The sequence below is a fragment of the Geotrypetes seraphini genome, chromosome 2 (genome assembly GCF_902459505.1).
Source record: "Geotrypetes seraphini chromosome 2, aGeoSer1.1, whole genome shotgun sequence".
Classification (NCBI taxonomy): domain Eukaryota; kingdom Metazoa; phylum Chordata; class Amphibia; order Gymnophiona; family Dermophiidae; genus Geotrypetes; species Geotrypetes seraphini.
In genome coordinates, this window is record NC_047085.1 from 238,225,969 (window position 1) to 238,250,679 (window position 24,711).

Below are 24,711 nucleotides of genomic sequence, written 5' to 3' on the forward strand. Positions count from 1 at the left end.
CAAGAAGAATGCACTACTGACAAGTCTGATGGTAGGCTCCAAACACTCATGGATAAATACATCTGGACTGGGCGCTGGAACGTTATTCCACTTTAGTATCATAAGAATAGCCTTACTGGGCCAGACCAATGGTCCATCTAGCCCAGTATCCCGCCTTCACAGAGGCCAATCCAAGTCACAAGTACCTGGCAAAAACCCAACTAGTAGCAGCATGCCATGCCACCGATCCAGGGCAAGCAACGGCTTCCCCTATGTCTGTCTCAACAGCAGATTATAGACTTTTCCTCCAGGAACTTGTCCAAACCTTTTATAAAACCAGCTACATTAACCACTCTTACCACATCCTCTGGCAACACATTACAGAGCTTAACTATTCTCTGAGTCAAAAAATATTTCCTCCTATTGGTTTTAAGTATCTCCTTGTAACTTCATAGAGTGTCCCCCCCCCTAGTTTTTGTAAATCTTGAAGAAGTAAAAAAAAATAAATAAATAAAATATTGATCCACTTGAATCCGTTCTACACCACTCAGGATTTTGTAGACTTCGATCATATCTCCCCTCAGCAGTCACTTTTCCAAGCTGAAGAGCCCTAACCTTTTTAGTCTTTCCTCATACGAGAGGAGTTCCATCCCCTTTATCATCTTGGTTGCTCTTCTTTGAACCTTTTCTAGTGCCACTATATCTTTTTTGAGATAAGGCGACAAGAACTGAACGCAATACTCAAGGTGAGGTCACACCATTGAGCGATACAGAAGCATTATAACATTTTTAGCTATGTTTATCAACCCTTTTTCTAATAATTCCTAGCATCTTGCTTGTTTCTTGGCTGCCGCCGCACATTGGGCGGAAGGTTTAAGCGTATTGTCCACGATGTCACCCAGATCTTTTTCTTAAGCGCTGACCTCCCAAGGTGGACCCTAGCATCCAGTAACTATGATTCGGATTAATAACAAGAGTAAGGAATGCCTAAGACATAATTAAAGGTTTTAAAGATTAATTTTCTGGGCCTAAAAACTATAATCTTGTTATTTAGTTGCAATAGTATTTGCGGTGTTTATTTTAACTACTATAGTCTATTACTTTTTCTTGTCTAAGTAGGCAAGTCTATTAATACTCAAGTAAAACACTTAAGAATCTCACACGCTGATGCTCAAAAGCTTTCCATGGCAGTAAGACTCGTAAAAGCAGTCTTACAGGCACGGAAAGCTCCCTCCTGAGGCACAAAAGGATTCTCTTTGGCTGCTAATGATCCTCATACCAGCCACTGAGAAACCTATGCTAATGCATTACAAGAAGTTCATTAGTATTCTGAGCTTTCCTTGTGATGCACTAATGAAAACGCTCTCCCAGTACCGAATTGGTGCCAAAATTTCTGGCAGCTCTGGAGTGCACCTTACATGCACAAAGCTGTGCCCATTAAAAAATATATATTTATCCATGGTTTCTGCTATCAGTCGATCACAGCAGGGGAATCTCTAATCTGGTGAGCCAGCAGGACACCACGAAGCTGGATTATCATGGATTATCTCTGCTGCGATCAGTTAAACCAGAAGGGAGTGACCCCTTCCCTCCCACTGATCCATTCTGAGCCCTTCAAAGATAGCCTCCCTCCCACCGAGGCTGACACCACCTGGACCTTTGGTTGAAAGATCGGCAGAAGGGATGCCCATTCCCTCCTGCCTTAAGGGCCCACCTCTTCAAAATGGCGGCCCTGCCCCTGCATTTTAGGATGCGCTGGGAAGGGCAGGAGAGCTGCTATTTTGAAGAGGTGGGCCCTTGAGGCAGGAATGTGGGAGCAACCTTCCTGTCATTCTTTCAATCAAAAGTACAAGGGTGTCGGGCTATCTGGGAGGGAAGGAGGTCACTCCCTGTTGACTCAACTGAATGGGTATGCTCCTGATGTGATCAGATGAGCCAGCAGGGAGAACAGCATCGGATCAGAAGAAAATTTTGACAGGAGAGATGGGAGGAGGAGCTATGCTCCTGATGTGATCAGATGAGCCAGCAGGGAGAACAGCATCGGATCAGAAGAAAATTTTAACAGGAGGGATGGGAGGAGGAGCTGTGCTTATCAGAACCTCTATCTCGGCATTCCCCAAACGCTGCTGTTTGCCCGACTACACTACAGCAAGTGCTAAACTTTTCTCTCTGTGCCCCTTTCTTTCTGCACACTTTTCTCCAATGTTGCCATTTGCCCAACCACGCTGACAAAAAGTGCTGAACTTTTTTCTTGGCACTCCAGGATGATGTCATACAGGGAGGGGGAGGGGTCAGAGACAACAAGATGAAACCCCCAAATAATCGAATAATAGTAACAAGTGCCGAACCCGTGGATATAGAGAGAGAAGTGTAAATCTTAGTGGCCAATTTCTGACCATCCTTCAAGCTTTGCTACATCACTCCTCATGCTATCCACGCCATACAGAGTTTGGTATCATCTGCAAAGAGACTACTATTTATTATTTCTAGAGCACTACCAGATGTATGCAGTGCTGTACAGAGTCACAAAGGAGATAATCCCTGCACGAATGAGCTTACAATCTAAACAATACAGACAAACGTTACCAGGCATTCCTTCTACAATATCACTCACAAAGATGTTAAAAAGAGTGGGCCCAAGGACAGATCTCTGTGACACACCAATTACATCCTTTTCCTCAGAGCAAACTCCATTTACCACTACCTTCTGTCTCTTTCCACTTAACCAGTTTTTAACCCAGTCACTTTAGGATCCATACCAAGGACACTATGTGGAACCATGTCATTGGTTTTGCTAAAATCTAAGTACACCTTATCTAGTGTCCTTCCCATATCCAACTGTTTGGTCACCTAGTTAAAGAAAATCAATCAGATTTACCTGACAAGACCTGCCTCTAGTAAAATCATGCTGCCTCGAATCCTGCTGTCCATTCCATTCTAGAAACCTCATAATCTTCTGCTTTAGAAGTGTTTCCATTAGTTTAGTTGCAATAGGGATGTTTGCAATAGGTCTATAATTGCTGGGCAGATTAGGATATAAGGAAGTTACATTCCATTCCATTAGAGTCTTTTATTCCACCAATACCTTGCAATTCTAGGTGGATTAAAAAAAAAGGGGTGATCTGGGAATACCCAGTGAAATGACAAGATAGTTAATTAGATGAAGCGTTAGGATCCAGGGATAGGTTGAGAGGTCAGCTAGATCAGTGGTTCCCAACCTTGGAGGACTCCCAGCCAGTCAGGTTTTCAGGATAGCCCTAATGAATATGCATGGGGCAGATTTGCATGCCTGTCACCTCCATTATATGCAAACCTTTCTCATGACAAATTTCCTTAAGTTGCCTTAAGAAAATTAGTTAGCACTATTTTTCCCATATTCAGTGGGAAAACCACAAGGTCTAAAAAATTATTCAAAAGTGAAGTTAATTCACCTTGATGCATCAGACAGAATAGTTTTGAAAATAGAAGATGGGCATGGATCTAGTGGACAGGTAGAAGAGCTTAGCCTAGACAACAAAGTTAGATATCAAATTTATGGACTTTCTCAAAAGACAACCACATTCTTTTAGCTGGGATGAAATGACCATCTCCGGTTTATGACCTTTCAATCAACAATAAAAGATTGGAAGTAGGTTGTAATACATTACAAAGCTTCACAATTTTATCCACAAAGAAGGCAGCCATAGAATCAAGACTATCACTATTCACAGAAGATCGAGAAAAGGAAGTTAGTTCATACCAGAGCTTAAACAAAGTCCTCTGATTACAACGCTCAGACCCAATTGAGTTGCCAAGTAGGGTTGTCCAAAAAAACCTAAAGTTGGAAAAAAATTTTCTGGCCCTAGGAAGTTCCTTTTTTGTAAACTTAAAGCATAATTTTTCACTTTGCTTTATCAACTGTATCTCTACTCTTTAGATATTTCTTATTAAACAGATAAACAAGTACACATGAGCAGTCTAGATGAAGTGTACAGTTATACAGATAAATTACACAAAACCATAATGTACACAAATTTTCCAGCAATCAAGGCCAACAGCTCTATGGCTGGCATAAGTATTCACTCTTAAATATATATGTGCATTATATATCTGGCTATAGTAGTATTCTATAAAGAAATGTAGGCACTTACTTTCCTTTATAGAATAGGCTACAAACAGATGCCTTCTAGGCATCTAAATATATGCATGCCTTTATAAAAAAAAAACAACAACCTGTCCTTTAAGTGTTATTGTGCACAGCAACCATTTAGAGCTAGTTTTTCCATCCTTCGCCAATTGCGTGCTCTCAGACATTTGCTCTACCACAATAATTTTTATACTTTCATCCTTTCTTTGGTTATATAAAGGTTAGACTACTGTAACATTGTCTAAGTTGGCCTTTAGGGATGTCCAGAAAAACCTAAAGTTGGAGAAATTTTACTAATTGATGTTTTCCCCATGAATTAGTATGTGCTTGATCACAAAATATTTTTTGTACAATTTTTTAGGCCCATCCTGGGGTAAAAGTCAACGAATATAAGCACCACCAAAATCCATTTTTTCTCTTAAAATCGGCTGATAATTTTGCCCTAAACAGGTGATAATGCTATCATTATGATATGGATCTAGATTAAACGTGTAAATATAAGGGGAAACGACCCGCGAAAGAAGCGGTGGGACTGTTGGATGACCATGGAATAAAGGGAGCGCTAAAGGAGGACAAAGCAGTCGCCGACAAACTGAACACATTTTTTGCGTCTGTATTTACCAAAGAAGATTTACACAGCATACCGGAACCCATCAGGCTATATGCTGGAAACAAAGACGGAAAGCTGACAGGATTGACAGTCAGTCTAGAGGAGGTGTGTAGGCAGATTGATAGGCTTAAGAACGATAAATTCCCGGGACCGGATGGCATCCATCCAAGGGTCATCAAGGAACTGAACTGGACCATAGCTGAACTGTTTCAACTAATAGCCAATCTGTCGATCAAATCGGGAAAGATTCCGGAAGATTGGAAGGTGGCAAATGTTACGCCGATCTTCAAGAAAGGTTCGAGGGGAGATCTGGGAAACTACAGACCGGTGAGTCTGACCTCGGTACCGGGAAAGATGGTAGAGTCACTGATAAAGGATCGCATCATTGATCACCTTGACGGACATGGGCTGATGAGGTAAGCACGGTTTTAGCAAAGGCAGATCGTGTTTGATGAACTTGCTGCACTTCTTTGAGGGAGTAAACAGACAGATAGACAAGGGCGACCTAGTTGACATTGTATATCTGGATTTTCAGAAGGCGTTTGACAAGGTTCCGCATGAATGACTTCTTTGGAAAATTGCGAGCCATGGAATCGAGGGTGAAATACTCACGTGGATTAAAAACTGGCTGGAGCATAGGAAACAGAGTGGAGATAAATGGACAATACTCGTACTTGAAGAGCGTCACCAGTGGGGTGCTGCAGGGCTCTGTGCTTGGACCCATGATCTTCAACATCTTTATAAACGATGTGGACATTGGTACAACAAGTGAGGTAATTAAATTTGTGGATGATACAAAGTTATTCAATGTAATGAAGACACAACGGATTGCTAAGATCTGCAATGTGACATAATCAGGCTTGAGGAATGGGCATCAACATGGCAGATGACGTTCAATGTGGATAGTGTAAAGTGATGCATGTAGGTAACAAAAATCTCATGCATGAATACAGGATGTCCGGGGCGGTACCTAAAGAGACCTTCCACGAAAGAGACTTGGGAGTTATGATTGACAAGTCGATGAAGCCGTCCATGCAATGTGCGGCGGCAGCAAAAAGGACGAACAGAATGCAAGGAATGATAAAGAAGGGGATCATAAACAGATCGGAGGTGGTTATCATGCCGATGTACCAGGCCATGGTGCGCCCTCACCTGGAGTACTGCATCCAGCACTAGTCGCCGTACATGAAGAAGGACACGGTACTATTTGAAAGGGTCCAGAGAAGAGCGACTAAGATGGTTAAGGGGCTGAAGGAGTTGAAGTACAGTGAAAGATTAGAGAAACTGGGCCTTTTCTCCCTTGAACAGAGGAGATTGAGAGGGGACATGATCGAAACATTCAAGGTACTGAATGGAATAGACTTAGTAGATAAGGACAGGTTGTTCACCCTCTCCAAGGAAGGGAGAACGAGAGGGCATTCTCTAAAATTGAAAGGGGATAGATTCCGTACAAATGTAAGGCAGTTCCTAATCACCCAGAGTGATAGAAAACTGGAACGCTCTTCCGGAGTCTGTCATAGAGGAAAACACCCTCCAGGGATTCAAGACAAAGTTAGACAAGTTCCTGCTGAACAAGAACATGCGCAGGTAGGGTTACTCTCAGGTAGGGCGCTGATCTTTGACCAGAGGGCCGCCGCGTGAGCGGACTGCTGGGCACGATGGACCACTGGTCTGACCCAGCAGCGGCAATTCTTATGTTCTTATAAGTAAATCTGGCATTAGACATAAGTGAAAGAATTTCTGGGTTACAATGTCATACAGAAATAAAACAGAAATTCATAGAACAACTAAATGTTTGACTGTCACATGGTTGATAAAGCTTGTCTGGGCAAGTATAACATCAGCAACTGATCTGTTGCCTAAAAAATGCTTCTGAGTGCCCCCACCTTTATTCAAACATCAGTTACTTCTAGTTCTAGCATATTCTGAGCTTGTGTGGGCAAGAATAACTTGGCAGCATCTATATAACCCAATATCAGATAACTAAGATCACTTTTATTCAAAGCAGTCTTTAAGTTTTGCTGTGGTACTGTGGTATATTTTTAAGTTTCTAAATACAGTAGCACATTTCATTAGTAACTGAGCATGTCAACTAGAAATGGAAAAATCTATAAAGCTAAAGATGATGTTCCTTGTTTACTAAGTTCATCATCTGAGAAATCCTCAAGGTCAGTTACCAGAGCATTGAGTGACTTTTGGCTCACTGGACACTCATCATCTTTGATTACAGGGTCTAAGTTGCCTACCTGCAGACAAGTCATGAAGTATTTTTTGCATCTCAGCCATGATTAGGAAAATATAAAAAAGAGTATTTCAAATGAAGACATCGCCAACAGTGTTGGCTGGCACGGTCACTGTATTTTGGCAAATGGCCCGCAACGAGACAAAGACCAGGCAGAACTATATTGCTGGATGTTATGGCACTCTCGCATGAATGGAGTAGTCTTTCAAAACAATAAAGGCTGTGAAAGTGATCCAGGAGGGAAAAAAGGAAACTTTATTATGAAGCCGGACACACTTTTTAATACTGGTAGTCGAGATACCATTGAAACTATAAAGAGTTCTTGATTGCTGTCAAGTGAAGACAAGAAAGCTGACATGGACTTCTACCTTGACCAAAGATGTAAAAGACAGGCAACCATGTCTGGACATTGCTTGCAATAAAAGTAGTAGACAGGAAAATGAAAAGAGAAAGACTGAAAAAGAAAAGGCAAGGTTGCTTACTGTTAAAGTGGTAAGATGAATATTGAAGAAGGAAGTACTGAAGAAAGTGACATAGAGGCTGACGACTTCATACCTAGAGAAAAGACTAAGGCAGCCAACTTCATAACAATTCAACTTCCAAGGAAAATAATGCAGCACGATGAAATAACTACTGTAGTTGACAGATTGAATCTATCAGACAATGGTGACCTCAGCGACTTTGACATCTCATAACAAACTATGTGCCGCAGCAGAATAGCTAACAGACAAAAAAATGCTGAAGGTGTTATTGCCACTGTACAAGAGAATCCTCCGTGCTTTCTTGCTCTTCACTGGGACGGTAAAGTGATTAAAGATCATCTCAGAGTCTCACGAATGACTTGCTGTGTTTGTATCTGGTGCTCCAGAACACACAGAAGGTAAATTCCTTGGTGTGCCAAACCTGTGTGAAGCTATAGACGTGTCATGAGTTACTTGAACTTTGCCATTGGCCTTCTATACTACTGTGAGTTAACAGTGGTGTTAAAAAAGGTGCTGCAAAACTATTGGAAGAAAAATTAATAAGAAGTTCTTCTCTTTGGCCTGCAGGCATCAAATCTTTGAAGTAGTTATTGGGGCAGTATGGAAGGGTCTGTTTGGTAAAGCTACAGGGCCAGAAATTGAACTGTCTTCAAATTTCAAGAAAATGTGGGACAAACTAGACAGCACAAAAAACAGTGGAATTGTCCCAGTCAGAATGGTGAGCATCAAAAAAGTGTCCTTCAACTCATCTGATACATACAAATGCCTTTATCCATTTGTATGTATCCCACGTGAGGCCTTCTGCCTAAGTTGAGTTGCCCTGGCTACATCAGGAAATCATCACCACTTTAGCTCCACAGAACTTCTTATCTTTCTTCTTAAAATACATTTTCATTATCAAAGATTTATTTTGTTCATTAAGACAAGAAACCAATAGGGTTGATCTGGTTTGTATAACATCCTGAGAATCCTCTAAAAAGGCAGTTAATTCAATTTCTGTAGACACCAGCCAATCTACCCCTTGTTCTCCTGGGAGCTTCTTTTTAGAGGGAATATAGCAACATTTTGAAAAAGAGATAGTAGCTTCATTTTCTAAACCTAGAATCTCTCTGAGGTATTTCTTCAAGAATATCTCAGGTGAAAGAACATATATAATAGGAAAATTGACTAATCTGAGGTTTCTAGCACTGTCTGCATTTTCAAGTATTTTGATTTTCAAGTGAATATTGCATGAATCTTTAATTGCTGAGGCCGAAACAGCCTGGAGAGCTTGAACCTGAGATTGCATTAAGCTACACTGATTATCCAGTAAAGAAATGTTGTAATCCACATTTACAAATTTATCTACCACTTCTTGCGAAAAGATCTTATTCTGAGATATAACAGAACTTAATATCCCCTCTATTCTTTGATTAATATTCCACAAGTCTTAAGAGTAATATCTTGCTTTTCCTTCAGTTTCAGCAACCAACGGTTGTGATTCTAATGATGAAATCACTCGTGGTATCTTAACAAAAGTTACCTTAGAAATAGATTGTTTTTCCTTTTGAGTTGTTGATCCTGAAGTGGGGCTTTGAAGCATAGCCTCTTTAACGCAAGAACTTGGTGGAGAGGGTAGAATATTTTCCAGGGGAGATAATGAAATCTCTGATAACATAGAGCCCTGATTACCAAATAGAACCATATGACTATCTATAGGGCAGGGTAAGACTGGGGTTGAAACTTTTGTCTTTGCCTTACGTTTCTCCATCTCAAATTATTAGGAAATTCTAAAAGTATCAATTCTCATCCTCAAAACTCCTCGATGCTCCAAGGGGCTCCCAAGGGGCAAGGCAGGCCGCACTGGGCACGTCACTTGTGCCACAAGTGCCACAAGAGCGCAGTTTTCTTATAGGGAGCCCCCTACGCTGGCAATTGTAGATGGCTTCTCCTTTGCCCAGTGGAGTCAATAAAAGCAACCGGTAAGCTGTGATCAAGGCAGGGAGTCCCCAGACACAGTTGCTCCAAAGAATCACTTCTACAATTTAAATAGAGAAGAGTAGTTTTCTTATAAGGAGCCACAAGACCCCTTAAGCTGGCAATTGTAGACAGCTTCTCCTTTGCCCGATGGAATCAGCAAAAGCAACAGGTAAGCTACAATCAAGGCAGGGAGTCCCCAGACACAGACGCTCCAAAGAGTCACTTCTCCCGAAACTGCAGCGATTCAACCGTTTTCTGGCACTCTTTTATGTGCCACTGTGGATGACAGCATGAAGAGCACAAGACATACCCATTCTTGATCTGCAATTTTTCTGCAACATGCATAACTACAAATCAGTTGGTTGTGAAGTCACTGACATTGTGTGGAAGTTATCTAATCACAGATAGTACCTGACAGAAGTTATACTGTTAACACTTTTCAGCAAACACGCTTTTTAATTGCTGACAGTGTCAAACAGGACACTGCTTCAAAGCTGTTGAACACAACAGTACCTGAACAGTTTCATGGGGCAAGACAGTTTCCAAGCAGGTACACCGAAGCACATTTCTGAAAGACTTAGTTGGACCTGAATCACACTTCCTGTTTCATACTCTTAGTCTTACCAATGAATGGTTGGCAAAACCAGTGGACAAGTAGTCTGAAGACCCAAAATCCCACACTGCTGAACAGTTTGTCAACACAGTGAAGGTGGTTAACACCACAGCCGAGCGAGGTATTAAACTGATAACTGACTTTGCCGCTGGCATCACCACAGACCCAGTGCAGGATGAGGCCTTGTTGCAAGGAGTTGAACAGCATTGCAAGCTGTATCCTATCTCAAGACAACACTGAATGACTGAGTGTTTGGAATGCTACTGGTAGACGACTACACCAAAGTGTACATATTTAGCTATTAGTAATGTTAAATTTCTGTTATTTTCTACAATAATGTACAGATTTTGAAGGTTCATTTAATAAAATACTGCTAGATATTTTGCATAAAATGTCTTTTTACCAATGTATCATTGCCGAGTATGAAAACAAAAGTTATAGCTATAATACCAAGAAACTTGCTCCTTTAAGCAAAAATAATAGCAAATTTTAAGAAAAACTGAGTTTATATAATCGGTGGCTTTGAGCGACTCCAGGACCCCCTTATTACACACTACTGAGGTTAGTCTTGAAGAGTATTATATTGAACAAGATTTTTTTGAGTTTTGTGTGCATCTGTTGTGTCTTATTGGGAGAGGAGAAGAAAGGGGAAGAACAGCTCCATGTCAGTGCATTCATGGTTCTATGCTGCAGGTGCTGAATCCTCTTTCTCACACAATGATTTGGGACATGGATTGCAACAAAAAGCACCACTGTCTGGTTTACACTTCTACTCGTAACTGCAAAATCTCTTTAATGCTGCATTTCTTGGGGTCGGGTTAATTCCTGGCAGTGGCCTTTTTCGGTCAATGCTGCAATTCTTTTAGAAGCTTGCATCTTGAGAATCAATCACAAAAAGAGATAACCTCCTGCAAAACAGTAACTAAAGTGGTTCCAGAGTGAGGGAATGAGTGGAATTACACTTTCACACTGCTGCAGTAATTAACATACAAGGGGCAGAGGGCTTACAGTACTAGTAACTTATTAACTTCTAGAAGAAACAGAGAAGTGCCAGGTATCCTGTGTTCAGTGTACCAGAGACTCCCAAAAGTTTCTTAAAAAGAAAGGCTTTGGCATGATTTTAATTCACTCTAGGATCCAAACAGACCCAAACCAAGAACTGACCAGTTGTTTGGGCACTGTTTAAAAAGAAATCTCCTGGAAGGAGACAAGCGGCAAGTACTTGCTGTCACGCACTAAAACATCCTGCACTGCAAGGCTTTTCCAAAAAGCTCGACACCCCTGAAGGTGGATCAGTCATGGCATGGCCAAGAGACAAGAACGGAGACCTCCACTCTCTTCTTAAAATAAATATAAATGTAAAGCTAGGAGTTAGAGTAAGTTCCAGAAAACTATTCTCTCAATTCCATCAGGTAGGGAAGGAGAAGAAAACAGGTGTTCTTTTGCTTGTAAACTTAAAATGGAATCTGCAATAAAGCTGTGCACTAGTGCTGCCCGATTCACGATGCGAATCGATTCAAATCGATTTACAAGGACAAAAAAAATCGGCCTCCTGATTCGTTGACTGACCCTCCCCCTAAAGCAGGAGCAGCAGCGCTGCCTTTTGCTGGCCTGCCGCTCCTGCTTTAGAGGGCGAGTGGGAAGGGTCAGTCGGGAAGTGGCTTACCTGCTGGCCTCCCGCTGCTGTGCTGTCCGTCTTTCCCACTAGCCTCCTGGAATCCATTTTCCTAATTTCAGCAGCCTGCAATAAGATTGCTGGCGCTAGCGATCTTTGCAAGCTGCCATACGGCTTTGAAGTGTCTTCTCGCTGCTGCGGTCCCGCCCCTCCCCTGACATCAGAGAAGGGACGGGACTGCGGCAGAGATAAGAGAGCTCCAAAGCCGTACGGCAGCTGGCAAAGATCGCTAGCGCCAGAGATCTTATTACAGGCTGCTGAAATTAGGAAAATGGATTCCGGGAGGCCATTGGGGAAGATGGACAGCACAGGCCTTCCGGGGGGGGGGGGGGAGGGCAGTCCTTTGGGGAGGGGTGCGGCCTTCAGAGGAGACATGCAGGCCTTCAGGAGTGGGTTGTAGGCCTTCAAGGGGGGGGGGAACAGGCTTCAGGGGGAGGTGCAGGCCTTCAGGGGTGACAAACCTTCAAAGGAGGGATAGGCAGACAGGCCTTCAGAAGGGACAGGCAGGCCTTCGGGGGGATGCAGGCCTTCAAGGGGGAAACAGGCCTTCAGGGATGGTGGCACAGGCCTTCAGGGGGGACAGGCAGGCCTTTAGGGATGGGGTGCAGGCCTTCAGGGGGAGGTGCAGGCCTTCAGGGGGGACAGACCATGGGAGGAGAGCCCTGGTGTAGAAGTACACGGAGGGAAGGGGGGGTTCAAAGATACATGCATATGCCGGAATTTGGGGGGGAAGAAATAATGGGTCTGAAAATAGAGGAGAAGAGGAAGTATGATGGAAAATGGGATTTAGGGAGGGAAGGAACAGAAAAGGAGAGAAGTTGGACACAAGGGATTGTGTGGAGGGGGGATAGAGATACTGGATAGGAGGGTAGTTGGGAAAAGAAAGTGAGAGATGGTGGACCCTGGGGTGGTTGGGAAGGAGGGCGAGATGCTGAATCTGGATCTGGATCTGTGGAGGGAGACGAAAAATAGGAAAGATGCCAGACCTCCTGGGGAGGGAAAGGAAACAGAAGGGAAGGACAGAGATGGCAAATGGATGGTTAGCAACGAGAAAGAAGAAAGAAGGAGACCCTGGCAAGCAAGTTATCAGGAGACAACCAAAGCCTAGGACCAACAAGATTTGAATAATGACCAGACAACAAAAGGTAGAAAAACTAATTTTATTTTCTGTTTTGTGATTACAATATATTAGATTTGAAATGTGTATCCTGCCAGAGCTGGTGTTAGACCGCAAACGTGAGCTAGGCTTTAACAGAGATAGGAAAAGTCTTTTTTGTTTATTTATTCTGTTTACACCACAGCGCCAGTGTGGTTAGGAGAAGGAAAAGGGGGTGAAGAGGCTATAAAATAAACCCACCGGGATGTTTGGGGGGGAAAAAAAAACACCACCACCCAATTGGGCAGGAAAATCGAATCAAATCGAAAAACCAATTCAATATGCTGAATCGAATCAAATTTTTTTTCCTGAATCGGGCAGCACTACTGTGCACCCACAGGGAGCTTACTGTAGCAGAAAGAAGCAAAAACAAAAAAAAAAGTTGCCATTCCTGCACTATTATGTGGAGAGCACAGAGAGAAATGACTGTTTTCTCCCTGTCCCCTTCCTCCCAAGACCAAAGATCAAGGCCACAGAAGAAAGAGCTGGACAAGTCGCAGTTCTGTCCTGAGAAACAAAATTGCCCTGAAATACATTTGGGACACTCAGTCAGCAACTGCTTTGGAATTCCCCCATGGCTAATGTTACCAAGGAAAGAACTCAGTCCTCAGAAAGGTAAATTTTAAAATGGGGAGTGCCAGGACCAGAGAGCTTGTGGCATGAGTTTCTCTCTCACCCACTAGTGAGTGTTAACCCCGTGTGAATGCCCTCAGTTGGAGGACTAGACCCGCAGCAGGAACCACAGGGGCGAGGGGGTAGGTTCAAGTTAAAGAGAAATGGATTTCTATATCAGTGTGGATTTTGAATGTGAGCCCAGTGAGGGCACTTGCTGAAATTAGAAGGGAAAAGATTCCGTACAAATGTAAGGAAGTTCTTCTTCACCCAGAGAGTGGTAGAAATGTGGAACGCTCTTCCGGAGGCTGTTATAGGGAAAAGCACCCTTCAGGGATTCAAGAAAAGGTTGAGTAAGTTTCTACTGGAATAGAACATACGCAGGTAAGGCTAGACTTAAATAGGGCACTGGTCTTTTGACCTAAGGGCCACCACGTGAGCAGACTGCTGGGCACGATGGACCACTGGTCTAATCCAGCAGCGGCAAATCTTATGTTCTTATGTTCACCACCACCAACAGCACCTTTGCCAAGGATTCCTAAGCAGCCAGTCCCAGAAACATTAGCCACTAAAAGCTACATTTGCCTCAGAAATTTAAATAGGGAGCTCTGCTATCTGTGAGAACCAGCTTCTGATCTGTGTGGTGCTGTGATCTGACCTCACTGCAATCACACTGCGGAATATGGCAGAACTCACCCCAAGGCTAGCTAATCTGGCCACCTGCAGGCTTGAGAACTATGTGCCAAGCCCAATAACTAGCCTCACTGAAACTTGAATGACTATAGCGCCTCAGCTGGTGATGTGCTGAAAGTGGAACTCCTGAAACTGTACCACCACTTTCTTCTGCACCATTTTGGGCATATAAACTGTGGAAGGGCAACTCCTCCTGGAAAAACAGCCTACATATAGGATTCATCCAGCTCCTTAGAGGAGAGCTCTCCTGGCTCTGGGGAGATACCTCCATGGGTGACAGCCCCTTGTCATCCCTATACTCTCAATACCGAAACCATAACTGCTGTTTCCCCTTCTCACAGCAATACAGTCTTTCCCCCCTTTTTCACTGTTGGCAGAGGTTCCTGGAAGATGGGAGGAAAGACCTCTGCCAGACCAGCCACACCCAGCCAAAACCTAAGGGCCAAGGCTCAGACTGTAAAGAGCAAAAGAACCTTCCAAGCTCAATCAGTCCTTATATTGCTTGCAGAGAGCTGTCATGGTTACAGGACTTGGGTCTCCAGGCCATAAACTGCACACCAAGAGTCAGGCCTTCAAAGGATCCTGCTGCAACAGTCTAATTTGCACCATCAGCTGGAGGCAAAGAAATACTGACAAATTCCAGGCAGCATCACTCTATACTGGTAATATTACTGAATGTTCTGCTTCTCTGCCTCCATATGGTAGTAGGGTGCATAACCCATCAATCTGGAGTAGTCAAGAAATCGTTTAATAGATGAAATATAACTTGCGTAAATAAAGTGTAATTGCATATTTCTGCAAATGCACATCTCAGTGTCTTGCAAACTTTCTCGAGCCGCAGCACACTAAAGGTAGTGGCTGCGGTCCGAGGCACCCAGAAGTGAGTGGTCATCCTCTTGACGACCGAACATGCGCGAAGGCCCTCCAGAGGGGCCCTGAGATGCCAATGGGGAGAGGGGGAGGGGTGTGCCAGCAGGAAAGAGGGCTGGAGAGAAGATGAGGCGCCGGTGCTCGCTGATTGCCTACAGGACGTGCCTCTCGCCGTGAGAGACACATCCTGTAGGTAGTCAGACGGCGCCTCTCCTCCTCCCCACTGTTTTGCGGCACACCTGAAATCTCAGGAGGCACACTAGTGTGCCGCAGTACACAGTTTGTGAAACACTGTCGTAGATCAATAAAAAGAAAGTTTAAAAGTCAGTTGGGTGGTCTAGAGCTAATTCCATATAGATAAACTGGGATATTTCTATTGTGTAAATTTTTGTTAAGTCAGTCTTGGCGGGAGGGGGAATCATAACAGAATGTGTGCATATGGCAAGATTCTTATCTTTTCAAATTGTCCACCCTTGACTCATCATCACTGAATATTCTTGTACATTCGTTGGTCATTTGGAAGTTAGACTATTGCAACTCGCTCTATAAAGGAGTAGCTCTTAAAGAAATCTGTCGACTTCAATTAATTCAAAACACCTCAATTAAGATTATAACGAATAGAAAAAAATCTGATCACGTGACGCCTCTTCTTAAAGAAGCTCATTGGCTTCCAATTGTTCATAGAATCTCCTACAAAATAGCAATATTAACATTCAATATATTAACAACCAAAGCTCCATCATTTTTAGAAAGGTACATTATTCCATATATTCCTACTAGAAGTTTGAGATCTGAAGACAAAAACCTTCTAGTAATTCCATCACTTAGTAAATACAAGACAAGATACGATTTTTGCAGTTACAGCACCCAGAATATGGAGTTCTCTACCATCATTTATTAAAGAAGAAAAATCATTGAGTAAATTTAAAGGACTGTTAAAGTGCTGGTTGTACAAGGATGCTTTTGAGACCTAATTATTGGAGTCCCTATTAATCCCATTTGATGCTTAAACTCATTAATCCTGTCTTAGGCTCTGAGAATTTGAAAAAAAAAAGTTCTTAATTTTCTACTATACTTTTATAAATACTTTCTTACCTTCCATTTGTATGTATCCTTTACTATACTTATTGTAGTTCTCCCTACTTCCCTTATGTATTGGTACGTCAGGTCCGGTTTTAGTTAATAATTAAGACCCCATTTTTAATTGCAAATCACTTTGAATTAATGATATTGTGATACATCAAAATTTTAATAAAACTTGAAACTTGATTATCTGTCTTTATATCTGCCTTGCCTCACCCCTCTGCTTCAGCCTCTCCAAACGAGTTACCAATCAGCTCTGTACCCATTGCTGACTCCCATGAAATCTCAACCTCTGTTTCAAGCCATACCACATCTCTTCCCCCAACAAACACATCATTTCTTCCTCTCCCACCAAAAACAAAAACTTACTTGGCTGACCGCACCTCGATGGTGCCCTTCAACTTTTCCTCACTGTCACTCTCAAAATACATCAGTTTGGACTGACGCAGGACAAACCAGCGCTTCTTCCAGTTTCTTCGGGATAATGTGGATGAGCCACCACCCTTCTTGTGCAGCCAACCTTGCTTCAGGGCCTCCTGCTTGGAGCGGAACCACAGAAAAGTCTCATCCTTCAGTACACACCACCGTCGCTTCCATGTATTCATCAGACCGCCTACAGGAAAGGATGGGAGAGTCAATGAAACTGGTGGTACCGGGGGGGGGGGGTTGTCTAATGGATACTACAGCAAAATCCCTCAGACCACTTGGAAACCCCTTTCTGTTAGAATGATCAGCATAATCAGGAGAAAGAAGTGGCAGAAAGGCTAAACATGTTTTTTTCGTCTGTATTTACAAATGAGGACACTTCAAACATACCGGAACCTGAGCAATTCTTTCATGGAAGTCAAACAGAAAAATTAACATACATAGAAGTGAGCCTTGAAGACGTACGCAGGCAGATAGGAAAACTAAAACCTGACAAATCCCCGGGTCCGGACGGAATACATCCAAGGGTTCTGAAAGAATTAAAGGAGGAGATAGCGGAACTACTACAGCAAATTTGCAACCTGTCCCTAAAAACAGGCGTGATCCCGGAGGATTGGAAGATAGCCAACGTTACGCCCATCTTTAAAAAGGGATCAAGAGGAGACCCTGGAAATTACAGACCAGTGAGTCTGACCTCGGTTCCGGGAAAAATGGCAGAAGCTCTGATAAAAGAAAACATCGATGAACATTTCGAAAGGAACGAACTACTGATAACCAGTCAACATGGTTTCTGCAAGGGTAGATCGTGCCTAACGAACTTATTGCACTTCTTCGAGGGAGTTAACAAACAAATGGACAGAGGAGACCCCATAGACATCATATATCTAGATTTCCAAAAAGCCTTTGACAAGGTGCCCCATGAACGTCTACTCCAGAAGCTGAAGAACCATGGGGTGGAAGGAGATGTACATAGATGGATCAGAAACTGGTTGGAAGGTAGAAAGCAAAGGGTAGGAGTGAAAGGCCACTACTCTGACTGGAGGAGGGTCACGAGTGGTGTACCGCAGGGCTCGGTGCTCGGGCCACTGCTATTTAATATATTCATAAATGATCTAGAAACAGGGACAAAGTGTGAGATAATAAAATTTGCAGACGACACCAAACTTTTTAGTGGTGCTCGGACTATAGAAGACTGCGAAGAATTGCAAAGGGACTTGAACAAGCTAGGGGAATGGGCGACGAGGTGGCAGATGAAGTTCAACGTTGAGAAATGTAAAGTATTACATATGGGAAGCAGAAACTTGAGGTACAATTATACGATGGGAGGGATATTATTGAAGGAGAGTACACAGGAAAGGGACTTGGGGGTAATGGTGGACACAACAATGAAGCCGATGGCACAGTGTGCAGCGGCCGCCAAGAAAGCGAATAGAATGCTTGGTATAATCAAGAAAGGTATTGCGACCAGAACGAAAGAAGTTATTCTGCCGTTGTATCGGGCGATGGTGCGCCCGCATCTGGAGTACTGCGTCCAATTTTGGTCACCATATCTTAAGAAGGATATGGCGTTACTCGAGAGGGTCCAGAGGAGAGCGACACGTCTGATAAAAGGTATGGAAAACCTTTCATACGCTGAGAGATTGGAGAAATTGGGTCTCTTTTCTCTGGAGAAGAGGAGACTTAGAGGGGATTTGATAGAAACTTACAAGATCATAAAGGGCATAGAGAAAGTAGAGAGAGACAGATTCTTCAAACTTTCAAAAAATAAAAGAACAAGAGGGCACTCGGAAAAGATAGAAGGGGACAGATTCAAAACGAATGCTAGGAAGTTCTTCTTTACCCAACGTGTGGTGGACACCTGGAATGCGCTTCCAGAGGACGTGATAGGGCAGAGTACAGTAATGGGGTTTAAGAAAGGATTAGACAATTACCTACTGGAAAAGGGGATAGAGGGGTATAGATAGAGGATTACTGCACAGGTACTGGACCTGTTGGGCCGCCGCGAGAGCGGACTGCTGGGCACGATGGACCTCTGGTCTGACCCAGCAGAGGCACTGCTTATGTTCTTATGTTCTTATAATGCATCTTCCCTTTAAGAAATGGAGCCATGGAACGCATGCTATGGTGACTGGTCATATGACAGCATTAAAAGTTTCATGTGTGCTCATTTCTTGATATACAGACAGTCCTCGGGTTAAGAACGAGGTCTTTTTTTTAAAAAAACCATTCTTAAGTTGAATTTGTATGTAATGTGGATTCTGTACAGTACACAGTCTATAAAAACATAACAGTCCTCAAAATAAAGTACTGTAGTTTAAATAGAAAGAATAGATAGGAGGTTTACACTTAATTTTGTTCTTCATCTGCCCCACTGTTCTTGCCACCACCACATCCAACATTTCTCCCTCTCATCTCTCTTCCCCATGCATCTGTACTTCATGCCTCTCCCACCACCATGTCCAATATTTCTTTCTCCCTCCCTATGCCTAAAAATTTACCTTTTTCTTCATTTCCCCATGTGCACTCAGATACCTTTGCCCAAAAATTCTCCCATTTTATTTCCTCCCCACATCAGAATCTCTTTCCCCCACTCCCTCCATTCTTCCATCCTACGCCTCAAGTTCATGCTCCCTTCCTGCCCTCCATTCTGTGTCTCAAGTTCATGCTCCCTCCCCTCTTTTCTTCCTTGCTTCTATCCTTTATCCAAAGTTTGTGCTTACTCCTTTCCTTCTGTGTCCCAACGCAACCCTGCTTCTCCCTTCCTGTGCCAACGCATCTCTTCTCCCATTTCCCAACGTGACCCTCATCCTTTCCTCCGTTTTGTGTCCCAAATTCATGCCTCCCTCCCTTCCATGGGTGTTTACCTCCTCTGGCTGGCTGCCGTCTCCCAGCCACATTTCTCTTTGCAAAACCTTGGCTGTGGTTCCTACACGTGACCCAGAGCTGACCCGGAAGGTCAGAGGGAAGGCTTCCGGGTCAGCCACATGCAGGAGCCACTGCTCTCTCTGTGAAGAGAAGTGTAGCTGGGAGGAAGCAGCCGGCCAGCGGAGGTAAACATCTGCCCGGGGGGGGGGGAGGAAAAGAGGGAGGCAACAAATTTGAGATGCAGAATGGAGGGAAAGACAACAAGGGGGCGCGTTGGGATATGGAAGGGAGAAAGAGGGGGTGTGTTGGCATAGGAAAGGAGAGGGAAGACCCCGGTTCGTAAGGGTTCAACGTAAGTTGGATGTTCTTAATCCAGGGACTGCCTATATTGCTTATCTAATTCCATCTAAGCGGTTTACTATGAGGCCATTCAATGTCAAGTGATCTAGGGCTTCCCACCTCACTACCATGGGTTTGATGAAACTGTGTGCTGAATCTTACATGACCTAACTGAACTCTGGTAAAGTATACCATAACCATGTACAATATCCCTGCAAAATTTCACAACTTTGAGTCGAAATATTTCCTTGGTTATATAAGCAAAACAAATGAAACTCTTATACACCTTTTTATGATCTATTCAATGGAACTAATGCAGATTTTCATTTTTTGAAACTGACATACGCAAAAAGCCTCAGCGTGAGCTGAAAAAATGGACATGCTAAAAAATTTCAAAGTGTAGCCTTCTATGGCTCCTGTAATAATGAAGTTATTCCTGCAAAATTTTGTCTATTATTTTGTGACATGACTTTGCTCTCAAATATATGATTTCAACTTGTAAGCTAATCTCTAGAGCAGTGATTCCCAACCCTGCCCTGAAGGAACACCAGGCCAATTGGGTTTTCAGGCTAGCCCTAATGAATATGCATGAGAGAGATTTGCATATGATGGAAGTGATAGGCATGCAAATTTGCTTCATGCATATTCATTAGGGCTAGCCTGAAAACCCAATTGGCCTGGTGTTCCTCCAGGACAGGGTTGGGAACCACTGCTCTAGAGATCTTGCAGGGGTGGGGAAATTTGTCCCCGTCTTATTCTCTACGAGTGGTTAATTTACAATTTGACTTTAAATTTTATGATTTTTCAAAAAAACAAACAAACAAAAAAATAAAAACACTCATCATAAATGGGGTATTTTAAATCAGCTTTTGCAAAAGAGTCATCTAGAAACATTTTTAAACCAGATCTATTAGAAACAGCATGTTTCAAACCTCCTGAAAAAGTTGGTTTTATTTTTCAATGCGGGCAAACAGTGCCTGAAAATAAGGGTCAAAGAAGAGCGACCAAGATGGTAAAGGGGGTGGAACTCCTCTCATATGAGGAAAGACTAAAACGGTTAGGGCTCTTCAGCTTGGAAAAGAGATGGCTGAGGGGAGATATGATTGAAGTCTACAAAATCCTGAGTTGCGTAGAACGGGTACAAGTGGATCGATTTTTCACTCCATCAAAAATTACAAAGACTGGGGGACACTCAATGAAGTTACAGGGAAATACTTTTAAAACCAACTGGAGGATTTTTTTTTTCACTCAGAGAATAGTTAAGCTCTGGAACGCGTTGTCAGAGGATGTGGTAAGAGCGGATAGCGTAGCTGGTTTTAAGAAAGATTTGGACAAGTTCCTGGAGGAAAAGTCCATAGTCTGTTATTGAGAAAGACACGGGGGAAGCCACTGTTAGCCCTGTATCGGGAGCATGGAATATTGCTACACCTTGGGCTTTGGCCAGGTACTAGTGACCTGGATTGGCCATCGTGAGAACGGGCTACTGGATTGATGTACCATTGGTCTGACCCAGTAAGGCTATTCTTATGTTCTGTGGTAACAGTATACATTAACATCTATATATGATAGCCCTTCAATTTCTACTTGCTATATGACTGTTCTTTTGCATTTTTATAAGGAAAATATTTGATTGCATTGGTCTATGGTGGCACTGCCACTACCAGTTCAAGAAATTTGAACCAACAACCTCTTCACTGTAGAGATCATGCCTGATAGCCATGCAATACCAGCCACAGGTGGGTCTCTTGGTTCAGGTTCCCAAGCCTGCAGTCTTGGTTTCTTCGTCGAGATTCCAAAGCCTTGAGTGGGTATCTGTCTGGCTTTCAAGCCAATGATTGGGTAGATTAACCTAGGTTCCCAAGCCTAAAGTGAGTATCTTCTATTGGTTCCCAAGCCAAAGTTCTGACTTTTATTCCTTCATTTTTTATTGAATTTACGAGCCAAATTTGCCAAAATAGTTTCTGTAAACTGATACTGTTGCTGAGATGATGCAACTGATGGAGCAGAGAGAATGGAAATGAGATGTAGTTCCAGCACCCAACAATGTCTTGTCTTTCAGGCCAGTAAAGCACAGTTACTTACCGTAACAAGTGTTATCCAGGGACAGCAGGCATATATTCTCACATGTGGGTGACGTCATCTATGGAGCCCCGATGTGGAAGCATTTTCAAGCAAACTTGATTGAAGATTTAAGTTTGCTCTGCTGCTCCACGCATGCGTGCCTTCCTGCTCCACTAGGGGGTGTATCCCCTCGTGGTCTCCAGTTCACTTAATTAGCAAAGAAGCCAACCTCGGGGAGGTGGGCGGGTTGTGAGAATATATGCCTGCTGTCCCTGGATAACACCTGTTATGGTAAGTAACTGTGCTTTATCCCAGGACAAGCAGGCATGATATTCTCACAAGTGGGTGACCTCCAAGCTGACTGAAAAGGGATGGAGGGAAGTTGGCAATTTAAGCAAATAGATTTCGTAAAACCGATTGGCCGAACCGGCCATCGCTCCTGGACAGAGAGTCCAGACAGTAGTGGGAGGTGAAGGTATGAACCGAAGACCACGTGGCAGCCTTGCAGATTTCCTCAATAGGTGTGGACCTGAGGAACGCTACGGAGGCTGCCATCGCTCGGACCTTGTGTCCTGTTACTCGACCATGCAGCGTGAGACCAGCCTGAGCGTAGCAGAAGGAGATGCAGTCGGCCAACCAGTTGGACAAGGTGCGCTTGGAGATTGGGTGACCTAACCGGTTTGAGTCGAAGGACAAAAACAATTGTGGGACTTTCCGGTGTGACTGAGTACGTTGGAGGTAAAAGGCCAACGCTCTCTTACAGTCAAGAGTATGGAGCGCCACCTCTCCGGGGTGAGAGTGGGGCTTGGGAAAAAAGACAGGTAAGACAATGGACTGATTGAGGTGGAAATCAGACACTACTTTAGGCAAGAACTTTGGATGGGTGCGGAGTACCACCTTGTCGTGATGGAATACCGTGAAGGGTTGGTCCGCTACCAGAGCCTGTAACTCACTAACCCGCCGAGCGGAAGTGAGCGCAAGCAGGAAAATTACCTTCCAAGTGAGGAATTTTGGATGGCATTTGTCTAGGGGCTCAAATGGAGGTTTCATTAGTAGAGCCAGAACCACGTTGAGGTCCCAAACCACCGTAGGGGGTTTGAGAGGAGGGTGGACATTCAGGAGACCCTTCATGAAGCGAGAGACTAAGGGATGGAGCGAGAGGGCTTTCCCTTCCAGGGGCTGATGAAAGGCCGCAATCGCACTGAGGTGTACTCGAATGGAGTTGGTCTTTAGGCCGGAATGAGATAATTGAAGTAAATAGTCAAGGACCAGAGTGACGGGGACCGACACCGGGTCCTGGCTGTGGGAGGAGCACCAGGTTGAGAATCTGGTCCACTTTTGGGAGTAGCAGGTTCTCGTCGAGGTCTTTCTAGAGGCCTCCAATATCTCCTTGACTGATTGAGACACGGGGAGAGCAGTCAGGGGGAGAGAAACCAAGCATTCAGATGAAGAGATTGAAGATTGGGATGTAACAGCGAACCCTGACCCTGTGATAGTAGAGAGGGAAACAGAGGCAGAGGCAGTGGATCTCTGACACTGAGTTGAAGTAGAAGGGAAAACCAAGGCTGGCGTGGCCAGCGAGGAGCAATCAGGATCAGTGTGGTTTGTACTGTTTTCAGGTGGACAAGCGTCCGCAGTATCAGAGGAAACGGCGGGAACGCGTATAGGAACCTTCCCTCCCAGTCGAGGAGGAAGGCGTCGGCCTCGAGCCGGTCCGGGGAGTACATCCGGGAGCAGAAGAGAGGCAGCTTGTGGTTGTGGGGGGATGCGAATAGATCTATTTGAGGCGTCCCCCACTTTTCGAACACCTGTCGTAGGATCTGAGAGTGCAGTGACCACTCGTGTGGCTGGAGGAGGCGGCTGAGTCTGTCCGCCAGACAGTTTTGTTCTCCTTGTATGTATACCGCTCGAAGGAAGGTGTTGTTGGAGATTGCCCATTTCCAGAGGCGCAGGGCTTCCCGGCAAAGGGACCAAGACCCTGTTCCCCCTTGTTTGTTTACGTAGTACATTGCTACCTGGTTGTCGGTTCGGATGAAAACCACTCGGTCGTGGAGCAGATGTTGAAAAGCTACAGCTGCGAGATAGATGGCCCGAAGCTCTAGCACGTTGATGTGGCAGCGACGGTCTTCTGCTGACCACATCCCTTGAGTGCATAGGCCGTCCAGATGGGCTCCCCAAGCGTACTCCGACGAGTCCGTGGTGAGTATCTTGCTGTGGGGTGGGGTGAGGAAGAGCAAACCTTTGGAAAGATTTGAAGAGTCGGCCCACCAGCGGAGCGATCGTTGCAAAGAAGGCGTCACTGTCACGGGGCGGTCGATAGGGTCCCGGTCTTGACGCCATTGAGAGGCCAGGGTCCATTGAGGAATTCTCAGATGGAGGCGGGCGAAGGGTGTGACGTGGACGGTGGAGGCCATGTGGCCCAGAAGAGTCATCATCTGCCGAGCTGATACCGAGGTCAGCAGGGAAAACCTTCGACTCAGGCTTACTAACGCCTCTAGACGCGGAGGGGGGAGGAAGGAACGGAGGCGAACAGTGTCCAGCGTGGCCCCGATGAACTGTAGGGACTGGGAGGGGGTAGTTGGGATTTTGGGAAGTTTATCTCTAACCCCAGACTTTGTAGGTAGGTCTATTGGGTCGCTGAGATAACCGCTTCCCTGGACGGGGCTTTGATCAGCCAGTCGTCCAGGTAGGGGAATACCTGGAGGCCCTGGGAGCGTAAGGTTGCTGCGACCACCACGAGGCACTTGGTGAAGACCCGAGGTGACGATGCTAGGCCGAAGGGAAGGACACGGTATTGTAGGTGCCAGTCCCCTACCTGAAAATGCAAGAACTTGCGGTGAGCGGGGTGCACTGGGACATGTGTGTACGCCTCCTTCAGATCGAGGGAGCAGAGCCAGTCGCCCTCGTCGATCAGGGGGTA

General features: G+C 44.3%; 1 protein-coding gene across 1 annotated transcript in view; it reads right to left on the reverse strand.

Annotated features, from left to right (window-relative positions):
* The window catches only part of MYO10 (myosin X), a 522,066-nt gene that overhangs the window by 52,163 nt on the left and 445,192 nt on the right, over positions 1-24,711 (reverse strand). Inside the window, exon 27 of the mRNA XM_033935250.1 lies at positions 16,470-16,713. Coding sequence (XP_033791141.1) covers positions 16,470-16,713 — 244 coding nt within the window. The remainder of the gene's footprint in view (positions 1-16,469; positions 16,714-24,711) is intronic.